The sequence below is a fragment of the Dysidea avara genome, chromosome 4, assembly GCF_963678975.1.
Source record: "Dysidea avara chromosome 4, odDysAvar1.4, whole genome shotgun sequence".
Lineage (NCBI taxonomy): Eukaryota > Metazoa > Porifera > Demospongiae > Dictyoceratida > Dysideidae > Dysidea > Dysidea avara.
Genome location: NC_089275.1, coordinates 32450757 through 32468673, shown reverse-complemented (window position 1 = coordinate 32468673; position 17917 = coordinate 32450757). Strand labels below are relative to the sequence as shown.

Genomic DNA, 17917 nt, shown 5'->3' with positions numbered 1-17917 from the left:
CTTTTTTGACAAATCAGATAAATAATAAATAATAATAATAATAACGAAGTCTGAAGAATTACCTCGAGAACAATTACTGGCAACGGTGCCAATCTCACGAGTCTCTTCTTCTTCATCATCGTCATCTATTCTTTCTTCCCCTGAGTCATCGCTAGGACCATCCATTGCCACGTGTAGCTAGCAGAGGCGGAGGAGGGACTTTATTTCAGGGGGGCTGCAGGGGCGGATCTAGGATTTCACAAGGGGGGTGCTAACATTTTATTTCAATTTTATGGATTGGTAACTGTTAATTACAACATTTCCTTATGCAATTCAGTACATTCGTGGAAAGTGACATTTGAATTTCTGGAACCTACAAGGAAATATCATCTATGTACAAATTAAACCTCAGTAATTTTGCACAGTCATGCATGATGATACATGATAGGTACTGTATGGGCCTTCCGTCTCTCTGGACCCAAATCTCTAATGTCATACTGTTTGTATCTTATTGTATACTAACCATCTCCTAAGTTACTGTTAATGACAGTCTACTGTTTCCACATTATAAACTTATGCTTTTGCTTTCTCGGGCCATCAAGCAAACAACAATCATTTCAGAGAATAATACACAGGGATGGCCAGCCTATACTATTACATAGCTATATGCATTGCAGCATCAAGCATAATACAGTATTCCACTTGATAGTGTCTATGATAGTGTAAACTGTTTATTTTTACAAAAAAAAAATACATATTGCAAGATTCTATCCAGTAACTCTAATAGAGAGAAGCCTTGGAGAATAATATGTAACTGAATTTTGGAAAATCACCCATATGGGTGCACGTGAAATTTCTTGTTTAGTGGGATGCTAATAAGAGCAGGGCACAGTTTTAAAAAATTTCAAGAATTTTCTTGTATGCATAATTTAAGGTGTTGAGAATGGCTTACAATCATTAACAGGTAGCTATAGATTCGCACTATATAAAGTTTGCTGCTATTTGATCATTAAACCCATTAGGTGTCAAATCCACATGGTTGAAAATTTGGTCACATACTAGGCTACCATGTAGACAAATGCTATTTTCAATGGAATTTTTGAACAATTGCTCACAAACCAGAAAAAGCAAATTTATTAATAAGATGAGGCAAAAAATTGAAGCATAAGTATGAGCATAACGTGAGTATTGCATTCATCGTAGCACAATAGGCTAATTAAAAGCATATACTGGCTGCAGCTGCCAGCTGGTGTCTACTCTCTACCAGACTGTCAGTCACTGTGAAAAAGGTGGGATATAAGATGGTATTTCCAGTGGCTTATTGAATACAAATAAGCCTTAATATAAACCCTGTATTGTACTCATGTTATACTTTAGTATAATGCATGCTATACTATTACATATATGGTTTCAGTTTATTTACCACATTACCTGAAATAGCTTATATCAAATATAATGCCCACACTATACCATCACATATATGGTTTCAGTATGTTTAACACATTAACTAAAGCCTTACATGTGATTGTTAGAATACTACAGGTTATATCAAGCTTTTTTTGTATTCAATAAGCCACTGGAAATACCATCTTATATCCCTCTTTTTTCATAGTGAATGCTGGCCATACAACTCTTCTGCAACTATGCACAGCCCTGCACTATATTCCGGGCTATATTGTGGGAATCAATTTATCATTTACAAATCTAGTTGAGGGTTGGAAAGGCTATGTATGTGACTCTCTTTTTTGCACATACAACGTACCCCATAATCCTATAGCTATACATATCAATGGCGGATCCAGGATGGGGCATTTGGGGCAAATGCCCCCCCCCCTTCAAGAAATTACATACAAGATCGAGATACTCTAATAGAGCAGTCAATTACTCTAATAAAACAGTCACAATGTTCATGAGGCAGTGTAGCTTACCTATGAAGCTATAAATAGGATTTTATCTTACATAACATACGTGATATAATATATTTGGTAAAAGGATAACTAGCTATTATTGTTGTGACCTTTTTTTTTGCTCTTCAACTTTTTCAGCAAGGTGCCCCCCCTCTTTCCAAACTCTGGATCCGCCCCTGCATATACAGTATAATTTTAGTGATAAATTAAAAAAAGCTAAACATTATTTTCATTTTGCATGATAAAACTGGTTGCTAAGTCTTAAGCAAGTAACTGCACAATTAAATAACATACATGCACACATACTGTAATTTACTTTTTTTTGTTGTAATAAAATAATTTTTGTATGCAAAAAAAAAAATTAACTTTTACTAAAATTTCTTACATGAAAATTTTTATATATGATCTAACTATTATAATAGAGCATGATCAAACTATTACAATAGAGCAGTCATTCACATAAATAATCATATGAAAATATTTTTACACAAAAATTTTTTTGAACAAAATTATGCATGTATATGGGCAATGTCCAATTTACACAGGTGACCTTATTGCACAGTGACTTGATCAGACAGGTTTAGTATTAATACGCATTCAGAATGTATACTATGTTGAAACAATTTATTGTACACTGCAGTCTATGGCCACGCCATTGCCACTGTGTAGCATCATCCTATATACATGTACGCACATCACATTTTAGCCCTATATAATCTACTCAACTACTATAACTACAGTATACATCTGTAGTCTATAATTGTGTATACCTATGTTCTACAATGCATATGTCCATAAAAGCAAGTGAAAGGTATAATAATGATCAGGTGAAATGTATTGCAAGTACAAAAACACTAAAAGCTGTTACGTTAGCATTATAAAAAGGTTTATACATAGGACTATACAAGTGCACAATGAAAGACAAAAAAGTGTGAGACATGCACTAAATAGTACAAGACTTTATTGTCCTAATTCAGTATACTTAACTAGACACTCATTTGGTGATATAATCTCAAACGTACATACACAGATAGCTATTTTTGAGTCACAACATTATAGTCATTTATAAACTGATTGTAATTCAGTTTGCCATGAATTGATGTATGGTAGTGATGAAGTAGATGCCGATAGTGTTCTACCAAGTGATGAGCCAAGGGCTCCATACTTTTTAACATCATCATCACTGATTTGTAATAGGTCTTCATCAGGTTTGTTGAGGTATTTGGTGATCAGTATGAATGCTGGTCTGCTCTTAGGGCGAGGATGCCTATACATAGAAATAAACAATGTATACAACCAAAATCTAAAAAGAAAGAATTCCTTTTGTGGCTATGAAACTATATATGTACAGTGCACTATATTTAAAAGAGTTGCTGGCTGCTTTCCTAGTTGTTCAAGTTTCTATGCAATGTACATGTGGTTAACTTATGAGTCTAAGTACTGTATAAACACATACACCATGGCTCTACCTACTCAATCAATTCACCATATCACTATGCATGGGCGCAGGAAGATATTTTTAGATGGGGGGCTCTAGATTCTTGGTTTGGTAGGGGCACACTGTGTTGAGAGGGAAAAAAAAGGTCAAAACCTGCTAAGAATGGCTGCTCTCCACCAAATATACATTGTGTCACTGATATAAAGCACATAAAAATCTAAAAATCCTTATTTAAAACTTCATAGTTTACACTAACACTGTGACTGCTTTAGAGTAATTGACTGCTCTATTAGAGTATCTTGATCTTTTTGCAATTTACAATCAGAAAATCACAAGAGGAGGGGCCCTAGGTTGCTATGCCTATGCTGTGGATTCTTTGTGTTGCAATGGAAAGAAATGTTTGTTTCACAGCAATTATAAAATGACTCTAGTTGTGGAACAACAGAACTACTAGCATGTAAGAACAACTGAGGTACTCTACTTTGCAGGTGATTCAACAATACTAGCAATGTCGCAGGCATTACTATGTAGCATGTACTGTTAACATAATACTTTTAAAATTGTCTATTGTATTTTGACCAATAATCTCTATAATAATCTGACTCAGTTGTGCCCAATTATGCTGCAAATAACTTGTTTGGCACCTGCTTTGTTTCAGAATTAATTTTAATGCATTAAGAGTTAAAAGGAATTTATTAGGAATGCAACAAGACTGAATCTAGAACACGAATCAATGATAAGGGTCCAACATTAAAACTTCAATTTGATTAAAATAATTCTTGGCCACTCCAGCTATCAACTCTTTTGGTTGTCAGTCACTTTAACTTGCATGGACAGGCCCTTTTCACACAGCCAAGCTGTTTTTGCATGGAGGGTCCTCACTTATTTCATGCAGTGAATTATGTACTCAAACATGTATGTATACAACCAAACAAACTTACGTACCAACATCGAATCATTAATTTGTATATTAACTTTGGACAGCCTGATGGTGGTGGAAGCCTGTAACCACTGTTGATTAGTGTGAGAATCTGTATAATAAGGACTGATAATTTTATGCAACATGCCAGAAATCACTCACACCTCTTTCACAGGAGTTTCCTCAAAAGGTTTACAGCCCAAGCTCCACATCTCATAAAGTACACAACCAAAACTCCAAACATCACTGAAAGTGGAGTACTTATTGTACTGGAGGGCCTGAGAGTCAAAATAATGCACATTTACCATGCTATTGATTACAAATTGTAATTGTCATTGTAAATTTTGGATAGAGTCGTAGCCTGTACATCCAAATCATACACACAAAAAAAAGTAGCAATATATACCCATTAAATATCATACAGTATATTACTATAGTTTCTGTCCTCTTAAATTGATTAGGGGAGTTGGAGTCAATCACTGATTGGGGTAAAGAATTCCAATTGTTCATCACAAATAACTCACTTCTGGAGCTGTCCATTTAATAGGGACCTTTCCTCCAGATGTGATATAGTATTTGTGATCATCCAAATCTCTTGACATTCCAAAGTCAGCAATCTGCATAGAAAAGGAAAACACATTATCCCATAAAGGCAAGTTAGGTAATCATACACACATTCACATTTTGATGGCTCTGTAAATTATTGTCGATTAACAAACACTTTGTGTTGTTCATTACCTTGCAGACATCTTGTTCAGTCAACAATACATTCCTGGCAGCTAAGTCACGATGTACATATCCTTTATTAGCAAGGTAGTGCATTCCTGCTGCTATCTCTCTGGCAAACTTTAGTAGAAGAGGAGGTACTGTGTCCGGAACCTTCTCACCTTCTAACACACTATTACCAAACAACACACAAACATTACTGTAGTGTATTGAAACTAACTAGCTACTAAACTACCATGCAGCATAACTAACTAATGAACTAACTATACTATAGCAGTGTAACTACTAAATCTTTCCTACAGTGTACTACAAGAAGTATAAGGGATCACAGAAATAATAACATATGAGGTTGCCTATACAGTCCTGTGCCACTACTATCTACTGTATTCTAGTAGAGATTTAATCCCTACTCTAGTCATGACCACAATGATAAATGACTGACTACTTAAGAATAAAAGAATAGTTGTATGCACTACAGTGATTACTAAGTTTTATTACTTTGATGTCTATGATCCTTATACAAATTTAAAATTCCTAATTCTGGTTTTAGTCTTGTATATGCACATAGTACGTATATAGATTAGAGCTGTGAGATAATTTAGATAAAAGATTATCTAGATACCTAAATCACTCATCATAAAGAAGATAACAAATTTGCTTATAAAGATAACAGTAAATCTTTGTAATCTATTTAAATCAACCACAGTCAGATGGTGAAAATGTAAACTGCTGTAGTTGGGGATATGATAACATTTCTGGCTTAACAACCACTACTTGACTTTTATGTCAACAAATAACAAAATTATGCAAAATGTGTGTTTACAAACAGTCCTGCATAATATATATTGTCACATCATTGAGATACATAGTTTATTGAGATAAAATAGTTGGCACTTATCAAAATATGTGACTGGGCCTGCGAAAATAGGGCATGTGCGCACATATGTTTTTGACTACTTTTTAAACTTTCATCACTCATAATTTTTTGTACCGTTATGCTATAGCAATGCAATTTTCCACTCCTAGTAAGCAGCAAATTGACGTAATGATGCAAGTTACAGAATGAAAATATTCTTTTCCAGCACTGAGATATGACTAGTAGTGTGGCAAGGTGTAGTTTGTGCCCACATGCCCTGTTTTCGCAGGATCAGTCACATATCGGGTTTACTATTATTGTACATTGTTAATATTCTCTGGCTTTATAAAAATAAGCATAACTTACTCAGGTTGTAGTGAAACTAAATATTCTCGAAGATCTCCTTTCTTAGCAAACTCTAGCACAATCATTGCAGGATCTTTTGTGACCATTCCATACATTCTAATAACATTGTCATGAATAAACTGTGCCATTAAAGCTGCTTCTTGAAAGAATTTTATTTTGTCTTTCTGTGAAGCTCTTTGATTTAGAGTCTTTACAGCAACTTCTTTTGATGTGTTATCATCTGTCCATGTTGCCAAGGTGACCACACCGAATTCTCCATACCCTAATTCTTTTATTGTGCTACAAAAATTGGAAATGGAATTATATGTGACTGTCTCAGCAAAACTCTGCGTGATATTGAATCAACTCATGTTATCAAAAATGTTCTGTTACCCATTCCTTGAACACTGCAGACATTAAATAAAAAGGAATTTGAAAATGGTCCAAACTATGAGAGTTTTTTCTGAGCCCAATTGCATATTCGCGATATGTGTATGAGTATATGATTATAACTTCTATGAATAATTTATTACGAAGATTTCATAAAGCTGTAACATACCACTAAACACACACATTATGCACAGTACATACCAAATCCTGTCTGATGATATTTCCATGACCAAACTCTCTTTAATTTGAGCAAGCAATAAATTCAAATTAGTGGCAGGCTGCACAAATGATTGGGAGCGTTGTTGGTAATTACCACTTTTTGCATCTTGTTGATATGGTTTCCTTACAACCATACCATCATATGGAACTGAGTAGCCATCACCATCTGGTTCTAGATTTGCCCCATTATCAAACAGTGGCTCAGTGTAATCATTTGGAATGGGGGAAGAAAGTTCATTATATACTGCTGACATCTCATAATTTCTCACTGCTACTGGGTTATACAAAACGTTATCACCTTCCTTGATTGCAGTTGTTGGCTATTAGAATAAGTAATTTTGCTCAATACTATTTTAAGCATATAATCAGATACTTTTATTGTAAGAACTTACAATATTCTCAAAAGGATTGCCAGCATGAAGTCCTTGATGCTGTGCTACAAATAAATACAGAAATACGGTAAAGGGTGCATGCACAAGAAGCAAGTGTGCCCTCTCTTATGGTAACTATATAACTATACACTTTAGAACCATATACGGAATAAAATTAGTATTTGGTTTAATATTGTCAACCACAGCAATAATCCAAAAGAGGGGCATAGGAGGTATGCACCCCTTTTTCATCCCCAAACCACAGAAATAGATTGAGATATTCTAATAGAATAGCTGTAATAGAAAAGTAGTTGTATTCAGTTCAGAAAATCATCTGATTTACAAATGCTGGGAGTTCAAGTAGCCCATGGCAGTAATACAAAACTTATATACTGCATGAGCAGTGGCTGTCATTTGTAACTATGCCATAGCTATACAGTATATATACTGTACTAATCTTGAGTTTCATGTACTCCTGAGAATCCTTAAGTGTTTGCACTCTAGAGTGAATGAACAATAAATTGTTCTACAACCTATGCAGCAGTGTTCAGACTTTCAGGTGGGTTTAATATTTAACTGCGTATGTATGTCTAGTATGTTTGTGACCCCCCTGAGTGAAAAAAAAAACAACAAAAAACAGTTTAGTAATACATTCTGTAGTCATTTAAAACTTTTCGGATGTCATCACTGATTGATATACAAAGTATACAAAATGAACAAAGTGAAAATTGTTTTTCAATGGAAGGTGCTGGGCTGTTGTAATGGAAGTGGAGGGTGTTTGGTGGGAAACAGCAAATGACAATTGAATAGGAAAACAATGAGACACTAGAGCCAATAAAGGTAAGGTACCGCAAGACTCACAAAAGTGTAGTATTATACAGTGCCACACAATCACAGATAGGAACTCATCCCATCCCACAGCACTGAAACAGTCCACTGCTTGAAGGTTCTTAGTTTACTAATTTGTTAAGATGCCTTACTGTAGTTATACTGATAGTAAAGTGTCAGTAAACTTAAGTATATGGAACATAATTATTTTACGAAGTTTTAAACTCTCAGTAAAACATCAGTGAATGCGGGTTTACTGAAAAACTACTAAAATAACAAACAATTAACTGTTCCATATACTGGGGATATACCACTGTAGTAAACTAAGATACTTCAAGCAGTGGTCATGCCAATTGTCACTGTAGGTTGCAAAACGTTTGCTGATATGTATAGCCAGATAAGGATGAGAAACGAAACTGTTACAGGAGAAATGAGTGGTGTATGGATGCAACTAACATATTGTGCCACATTTCGACCAAGTTGTAAGGAAAATACACAGGTTTCACAGTAGGGACCTGCCGATTATGTTGGCATAATAATGAGCATAATAGGTGCCTGAAAGCATTGAGCATAATGCTAGCATAATAGGCAGGACACTTGTGCATTACCGTAAATTCTTGCTTATCAAAATACATATCACAGAAAAAGATTGATATACCCTAATATAACAGTCAGAAAATAATCAGACAGCTGACTGTTCTATTAGAGTATATCGATCTTTTCTGTGACATGCAGTTTGATAAGCAAGGATTTAGAATCTGTGCTTCAGCAACTTACTGTTTTCCCAAATTTACTAGAAAAACATGGAACTGAGGTATAAATATTGAGCATAATTTGAGCATAATAGGTAAATGTTGAGCATTAATTTAAGCATAATTTGCAAAATTTTGAGCAGTGCAGCATAGCATAATAGGTAAAATAATGAGCATAATTGGCGGATCCCTATTGCACAGGCATTCATAAATGGTACAACAAGTAATAAAGTATATATATACCTGCATTTCTAAAGGAGTATTTTCTTCTTTTCTTCACCAATACCACAATAATACAAATAGAAATAAAAGAAAGCACCATCAGAAGAAACAATGAAGCAATCACAGCTGCAGCAGTAATAGTATCTGTACTGTTATCATCACCACTGTTACCTACAGTAGTTTCACATATAAAAAGCATGCAAAAATAAACTTAATTTTATATATACTTTCAATACACTTTGTGCCATTCCCACTCCAACTTCCATTACTCTGACAGGTCCTATTGTCACTACCAATTAGCTCATAACCAGTGTTACATGTGAAACAACAAGTGTCTTCATAGGAATGGACTCCATCATCTCCCAAAGAACAATTAATCATTCCATTGACAGGATGAACAATTGATGGGCAAGTGACTATAAAATTTAGCTGGTGACGCTACACATATAAACAATTGTTACCTCTTCTGCAAGCAGTATCATCACCACTCCAATTTCCATTACTCCGACAAGTTCTATTGTCACTACCAGTTAGCTCATAACCAGTGTTACATGTGAAACTACAAGTGTCTCCCTCATAACCCACTCCTACTCTACCAAAACTACATGACATTTCTCCATTGGATGGTATTGATAGGTTAACACATCTGATGTCTACAAATGCACATGCATGTACAGTAGATACTGAAACATACAATTTGCTACAAACATTTTACCTTACCAATTGTGAATTCAATTAAAGGTTGAACTTTATCGAAATGACCTTCGACAGTAGCTAAATCGATAGTGTTTGACGAGTTATCAGATAGATTACCAAAACCTGTATATCCTGGTGTTTCAATAGTCCACACTTGATAACGTGAGTCAGGTGGATGATAAAATCCTATAACATCTTCAGCTTCAAACTCAATTCTGTCATCATCACTAAGAGTTATATTTACTAGCCAGTAAGTGTTGTTATTATTATCAACTTCTTCAACTACTTCACTTTCTACTAACTGAACTTCACCCACTTTATCAAATACATCTTTATCAGGTGTTGTTGGATGCCATACTTGCAAGTAAGGATCATTTATACCATTAGTAAGTCTTTCCATACTAGCAGTTATACCAGTTATTCTACCATTACAAGTGAAGTTGGCACGTGGAATAACTGCTTGACTTGGATGTCTTGTGCTACAATCTCCTCTCTGTTGAACTATGGCACTTTCAAAGCAAGTTTCCCTACCTGTGTGTATGATTTCATCACACAATGAATATCATTGCAAAAATACAACAATGCATGTGTGTAGCATTGACAGGGAGCTATACAAACCATTATAGTTTATGTGTTTATGTTACAGTACACTTGCTTACTACTCAACACCTGTGTTTCAAATTTCAAATATGCACTTGTATGCACTTTCTGTGATTAATGGTATGCAAACAATTGTGTGTAGAATGTAAAAATAAAGACTCCCAAGAAAAGTGTTATGTACTGTATGGTAATAGAGTATTCGTCAAGATACTCATTGCCTCAATAACATGCCCAGAACAATGGTGTCTGAAGCCAAAGTCAACTGGCTTCTGGTTGACAGTAGCTACCTACCATCAGATGCAAGCAAAGCTCATGGACAAAAATGATAGGCAGTTAATAGTCGAAGCATACACTCATGCAAGTCATCTACAAGCTACAGTTTGCTATTCAGCAGCATTAGCCCAGTCCATTCATGCGTAAAAATTATATACTACCCACAAAATAAACAGCCCAATATATACTATGTACTGGATGTTAAATCTTGTACTATATAATTATACATTATACTACTGCACGTATATGTATATGTAAAAGGATGGATGGATGGCTGTGGTATTCGGGATTAATAGTGTGAGCATTGTAAACAGGGAGGAATAAAATAGTGCAAGGTGAAGCCAAGCACTATTGCCAAGCACTATTTCCTTCCTGTTTACAATGTGAGAACTATTAATCATGAATACCACAGCCATCCGTCCTATTACAAAAAATTAATCTGACAACCATAGCAACAGTTGCTAGGAAACAGAAATTCAAAAATAACCTCTGCAAAAGACCAATCACACTTAGCAGCCGTTGCCTAGTAACCATTGCTATGGTCTCAAAAATGACATTTATCTCAGTAATGGTTACCTAGCAACCATTGCTAAGCAATCATATTGTTGCTATGCCATGGAGCATCTATCACTATGGTAACATTAGTTGTCAAGTTGGACATTTACTTCTAATAGGAACACACCACACTATATTAGCCAATCAAATTAGTATTACAGATTTTTGTCAATGTACCTTGACAAAAGTGTAATACTAATTCTAGTAGCTAATTGCTTGATGTATTTTAATATTTTACGTCAAACTGCTATTGAGAGTATTATACCGTAACATATTCACTTGTTGGATTAACATAACAATTATCTAGAGCATTATAAAAATTATACATACAGTACTTATACTGTACCACTACAATGTATACCTTTGGCTTAGGATTGTGTAGACATGCTTTTTATGAACTTTGGACATTGCTTATAAACCGAATTATTGCTCTCAATCCACTCCAGAAATATACTAAACATAATGCATTATTCCATTAGAGAGGTACATACTGTTTTGTATAGTAGCATTTATCATATGGTGTGGTAGTACTGGATCATGGAGAGGTTTGGGTTTTCTTGCTTAAATCACCCAAAAACTAGCTTTCTTTTTCTTCATGACAGTTTGGCAGTATTGGTATTCCATAAGATTTTGCTCTTCCAACATTCTTTAAACTTAAAAAGCATAGAATTTTCTGCTGACTTCAGCCACACTTTACTCAATTATGGTTGAGGCTACACTGTACATGTTTGGTTTCTTCACTGTTTGGACTTAAAATGTGCTTTTTTGCTGACCACAGCTGCTGCAGCTACAATGCATGCATCATGTACTTACACATTAATCCATTTCTTTACATACAGTAGGCAGAGTAATGCGTCATGGCTTCAGAGCTTGTGACTGGATTGATTACAGAGGTATTTCTCATGTTGCTCTTTATTTGTAATGTTTTATAACAGGTAAACATGAAAATAAAGTGGAATGGTAGGGGGAGGGGCAAGGGGAGAGGAGGAGGAGGAGGAGGTCTGTCAACAAGATTATGGACGGACTTAAATACCTCTAGCTGTCATTGAACATTAGGAATAATTGTGCTGATTGCATTCCAATAGCAAATGCTTACATGTACGTATCTACCTGCAATTCCAGCGAATCAACTGGATTCTACAATCAATGCATCAAGATTATTACACCCTAATAGAGCAGTCACCCTAATAGAGCAGTCACCCTATTATGCAAAATTAATGGTAACTACATTGTACATTAAAATCACTCTTGGATTCAATTTGAGGACATATTTTTCAAAATTTCCTGAAGGCCACTATATACTAGACAACTAGATAGCAATAATATAATAGCCTAAATGTTGAAACACCCTAATTGCTCAACCATGCAGTAAAATAGTACTGTATAATTATTAGGGACCATGTAGCACATTCTCCCAAAAAATTATTAACCAGAAACTTACCTTCATGGCATCTTGGCAGCATTGGATAGGTATAACCAAACCCCAAAGTGTTTTCAGTATGACCTGAAATGCTTTACAATATAATTATTACATTATAGTTTACTACAAAGTGAATAAAGGGCCTAACAATAAAAATGGACATCATCTTATTTGCCTACTCAAGAGGAGCTCAATAATCGTTGTTTTGTTGCAATAGACTCGAGTTATGGACATTTGTTTAGGTCACATTGAAATGACAGTACACGATCAAACTTCCTTCAGTAATTTTGCCTTTGTATGTAGTAAAGAAAGGTCATACAAGAAAAATTCTAACCTAACTGTATTTAGTGGAAACTACCTGACCGCCTGAATCCTTCAGACAAGGACAACTCGATAACAGTTAAACACTAAGAGCTTGATTTATTCACTGTAATACGTTGCTTCAGCCCAACAGGTTACTTCAGTATGTACAATCCATGTTTCATGGACTCATCTGTGTCCTACTTTGTGTCCCATTTGACAGTGCAATGTGCCATTTCATGGTAGTGTCAAGTGATGGCTTCTCAACATTGTAATGCAAGTTTGCTGTTTGTAACTGAACTGATTGCAGAGGTCCTTCTTGTAGTGTTCTGCATTTGTAACATTGTTTAAAGAGCCAAATATAGCTGAAAACAAAGCACAATGGCTACTTCACAATTCAGAATTTGTATAGCTGGGGCAAGCATTTAGATGAAAACAATAAGCCTGGTACCATTCAGTTCCTATTTCATTCCCTGTAGCAACATTTGCACAATGAGAGTGTAGATTATTTTCATTGCATGTAAATGTTGCTGCAGAGACTGAAGTAGGTAATTTATGATTACAAGAACCTGATAATCTTTAGAGTAGTTGACTCCTCTTTTAGAGTATCCATATTACGAACAATTTTCACATTATCTTAAAAATTTTACAGCGCATTCATATGACAATGTTAATCATGTCCAGGCATTCTTGTTCAAAACAATCACTTGTGGTACTGTAGTATTATAGCATGTATGTAGAATTCAATAGTTATGATTCTGTCTTGCATGCCCAGCCGGTCAGTCATAATTTTGTGTGCTGAATATGGAATATGAAGCCATACTATATTGGTCTGCCTCATCTTGTCATATTGTCCAACTTCCATAGTATTGATTTGTATCATAATAGGTTAGTGATTTAGTATGGTTACAGGTATTATCTGTATGTGATAGTGAGTTGAAAGATTGTTGCACATCTATGAGCTGAGATGGTAAAATGGTAAAAATTATATGAATTGTGATGATGATTTCAAAACTGTTGCTACATGCAAATAACTCACATACACTTATGAGCAGTATTTGAGGCATGTACTTTTTCTTTCTTGGCCATGCGACTCACTACCATGAGTCTGGATAATTAAACCATTGGACCCAGTTTCCCTTGAGCCTATTGGTATTCTTGCATGCATAGTCAGCTTCAGACTGTTGGTGAAGAAAGTTACCAAATTGCTGCTCTGAGTTTGTACATGCCAAGCAGAAGAAAATATTAGTGATGCGCCGATTTAGCCAGAAAAAAATTTGGAAAAAATATGTTGGTAAAAGCAAAGAGCAAAATGCTGGAAAAATGGGCACCGAGGAATGGCAACTTAGCACATTTTATATGAGAAAGATCGAGATACTCTAATAGAACAGTCACGCATAGTATTACGACAACATATGCTCATAGGAAATGGTGACTAAAGATTGAGATACTCTAATAGAGCAGTCACTATGTACAAAATATTCTAATAGAGCAGTCACACATGCCTGTAAACTAAAGATACTGCAATTAATTTTACGGATGGTGAGCAAAATAGAAAAAAATTTGAGCAAAATATTGAGCAAAATAGGTAAGGAATAAAAGAATTGCTGGAAAGAAAAATAAGTGGGAAAACAAAAGCAAAATAGGCTCATCCCTAGAAAATATACCAGGACACAGATTTGTAAATACATAGCTGCTTTGTATTAGCAAGCTACTGTAGGTATGTATGTAACTGCATAGAAGTAAGAGTGCCACATTTACTAAGACGTACAATCTAGTATACGAATTTAGTGGATAAGTGAAGCTAGATAGAGTCTAAATTATTGCTAAATCCCACCACGAGTAGGATATTGCTATAAAGCCAAGGCCAAGGCAAGCCAAAGGCAGAAGTGTTGATGACAAAATATCCTGCGAGTGCAAGTGAGAAAATTTACAATGCCCACATGGAATATTATGGTACTAAATTATAGGGCTGCCATACTCACAAGGGGTGCCTACGTACATAGTACATTGTAATACATAAATAAATCTACCTGTACAAACAATATGATTACCACTCCAACTTCCATTCCTCTGACAGGTTGTACTTTTGCCACTACCAGTTAGCTTATAACCAGTGTTACATGTGAAACTACAAGTGTCTCCCTCATAACCCACTCCTACTCTACCAGAACTACATGACATTCCTCCATTGGATGGTGTTGATAGGATATCACATCGGATGTCTATACAGTACAACATTATGCAGATCATATTTGATGACAGTATGCAACAACTTACCAAATAAAACCTGAATTAATGGCTGTTGAGGATTTGCGATACAATCTCCACTGTTTGTATTAACTGATACTGTGTTGGCATCATCACCACTAGCAATAACAATAGTCATATTCCCTCCATCACAATCATGAACACTTGATCCATTACCACTAATAGTATTAACTTGATAACGTACATTAGACGGATGATAACATCCAATAACATCTCCTGACTTAAACTCTATCCTCTCATTATCACTAACAACTATCTCTGCTAACCAGTACCCATCCATTGCTCTTACTTCACTATCTTCTAATACAATTTCATCACCAATTCTTTCATAAACACTGGGATCATCTGACATGGGACGCCACACTTGAAAGCTAGGATACTCACTAGCATTATTATTTAGTGATAGACTAGCAGTAATATGTGTTATTCTTCCATCACTGTTACTACAATTAACATATGGAATGATCACTTGTCTATCAACTCTTAACTGGTCATCTCCTCCTTGATAAACATTGACATTTGCTAGACAACCTAAGATATGATCAATAATAAAGTAAGCAAATTTGTGATACATGATATCTGGTGTTGTTATAAAGCTTCTAAACACTAAACATGATAGAGGGATACAGCAATCATTGTTTCACACTACATACTGTAAATACCAAATGATTCATTGTTTGAGACTACAAAAGTGATGCATGGTATGACAATACGGATCCTTTCAAACAAGTACTGTGCAAATTGTATAAGGCAAAACTTTATTCCTGCAATAAAATAGATATATAATGCTAGTGATTATCATTTAAAATAGAGATCCAAACAATAAAAAGTAGTGAAACAAAAGATGAATGATGGTATTACAGCCTAGCTTCGTAGGATGTTATTATTTTGTTCAATGGAAAAGTAGGGATTTTACCACCGAGCTATTCATTCATCTCTTGTTTCACTACTTTCTATCACTTGGATCATCAAAATTAATATTTTAAATAAACTAGTTGTTTAGTTTTTGTTATAGCATACAGCTATACACGTGTGACTGTTCTATTAGGGTGACTGTTGTATTAGAGTACCCTTCACCTACAAGGGAGCATACCACTATTTCATATTTTCATTGTGCTAGCATTATGAATACAGCTAGACCAGTAATAAAGGGTGTGGTCATCATGATCAAGAAAATAGATTATTAAGATGTATGGTCCCCATGCTCAATCATTATTAATCATTAATGGACGTTGTCTTGAACCTATCGCAAAGTTACAGGTATCCACCTGAGCATAAACATTTAAATAATTTTGTGGCATCTAAATATTCTGCTCAAGGAAGGTGTTGGTATGGAAAATTATCACATCGATATGGTTTCATTACATCAAAAAGAAGACAACTAACCTGATTGAAGATAAAAGGAACGACAAAAGTGCAAAGGGCACACACTCGTCAGAACCCCAAAGGCACATGTCATTATGGTGAGTTTGTTATTGTGGTATAAAAATAATGGTGGCCTTACACTACTTTTTTGGCCTCCAGCCTTGCGACTGTGGCAGGTAAGTACGCAGGCAGGTAAGTACGCAGGCAGGTAAGTAGGCAGGCAGACAAAAAATTGATTTAAAACCTGTAACTGTTTTCTTGTTTTTAATGCTGTAGTTGATGTTAGATGGACTAATTATTCTGTAAAGGTGATCTAATCAAAAACAGCCAAGCTGTATAAAAAGGTGCGGCCCCCATAAAGGCCATGGTGAAAAAAGATGTGAAATCCAAGGTGGCGGCCAAGAAATGGCTGTGATGGTAGGTTAATGGTTACATTTTAATAACAACAATTCAGGTGAATTTGGTGCCAAGACCAAGCGGCACAAAATTCACCTGAATTGCCGTTATTAAAATGTAACCATTGACCTACCATCACAGCCATTTCTTGGCCGCCACCTTGGATTTCACATCTTTTTTCACCATGGCCTTTATGGGGGCCGCACCTTTTTATACAGCTTGGCTGTTTTTGATTAGATATCACTTCTTTTTGTATTTGTATACTGCAAAGCCGGCCTATGGCTGGCTTTGGGGCTTTTTTAACCCATGTGTTTTTTTCTTTACCACAGGAAGAAGAAAAGAACTTAAAGAAGAATTTTAGTACTTCAATTATTTTTGATTTTATTAGTAATTATACAAATTATATACATATATTTATTACATGCTCATTATTCTCCACATGATTTTTTTTGCAGCTGATCTCTCTACTGGGTGACTTGAAATGTAGCTGAACTATATACAGGATGGTTTCTTAGTAGCTGAACTCTCTGTAACAGGTGATTTGTTTGCAGCTAAACTCTCTACATGGTGGTGTCTTTATAGCCGAACTCTCTACATGATGGTTTCTTTGTAGCTGAACTCTCTATAAGGTGACTTCGTCTAGCTGAACTCTCTACAGGGTGATTTTTTTGTAGCTGAACTCTCTGCAGGGTGATTTGTTTGCAGCTGAACTCTCTACATGATGGTTTCTTTGTAGCTGAACTCTATACAAGGTGACTTCGTCCAGTTGATCTCTCTACGGGGTGATTTGTTTCTAGCTGAACTCTCTACAGGTGATTTGTTTGCAGCTAAGCTCTCTACATGGTGGTTTCTTTGTAGCTGAACTCTCTACAAGGTAACTTCTTCTCTACAGGGTGATTTGTTGTAGTTGAATTCTCTACTAGGTGGTTTGTATGAGGCTGAACTCTCTACATGGGGGTTTCTTTGTAGCTGAACTCTCTACAGAGTGATTTGTTTGCAGCTGAACTCTCTACATGATGGTTTCTTTGTAACTGAACACTCTACAAGGTGACTTCTTCTAGCATGATCTTTCTACAGGGTGAATTGTTG

General features: G+C 35.4%; 1 protein-coding gene across 2 annotated transcripts in view; it reads right to left on the bottom strand.

The window, feature by feature from the left end:
* Positions 1-2858: 2858 nt before the first annotated feature.
* Positions 2859-17917, bottom strand: part of LOC136254707 (CUB and sushi domain-containing protein 1-like) — a 41397-nt gene continuing 26338 nt past the window's right edge. The window contains exons 5-18 of one of the 2 annotated variants that reach the window (XM_066047443.1): positions 15077-15598; positions 14830-15021; positions 9673-10179; positions 9414-9605; positions 9180-9368; positions 8974-9123; positions 7172-7215; positions 6762-7099; positions 6192-6470; positions 4982-5141; positions 4768-4860; positions 4408-4521; positions 4270-4355; positions 2859-3153 (exon numbers count right to left, since the gene is read on the bottom strand). In XM_066047443.1, coding sequence (XP_065903515.1) covers positions 2946-3153; positions 4270-4355; positions 4408-4521; positions 4768-4860; positions 4982-5141; positions 6192-6470; positions 6762-7099; positions 7172-7215; positions 8974-9123; positions 9180-9368; positions 9414-9605; positions 9673-10179; positions 14830-15021; positions 15077-15598 — 3074 coding nt within the window. In that variant the 3' untranslated portion in view covers positions 2859-2945. Of the gene's footprint in view, positions 3154-4269; positions 4356-4407; positions 4522-4767; positions 4861-4981; positions 5142-5957; positions 6137-6191; positions 6471-6761; positions 7100-7171; positions 7216-8973; positions 9124-9179; positions 9369-9413; positions 9606-9672; positions 10180-14829; positions 15022-15076; positions 15599-17917 lie in introns of those variants that run through there. The other variant, XM_066047444.1, reaches the window with a different exon arrangement.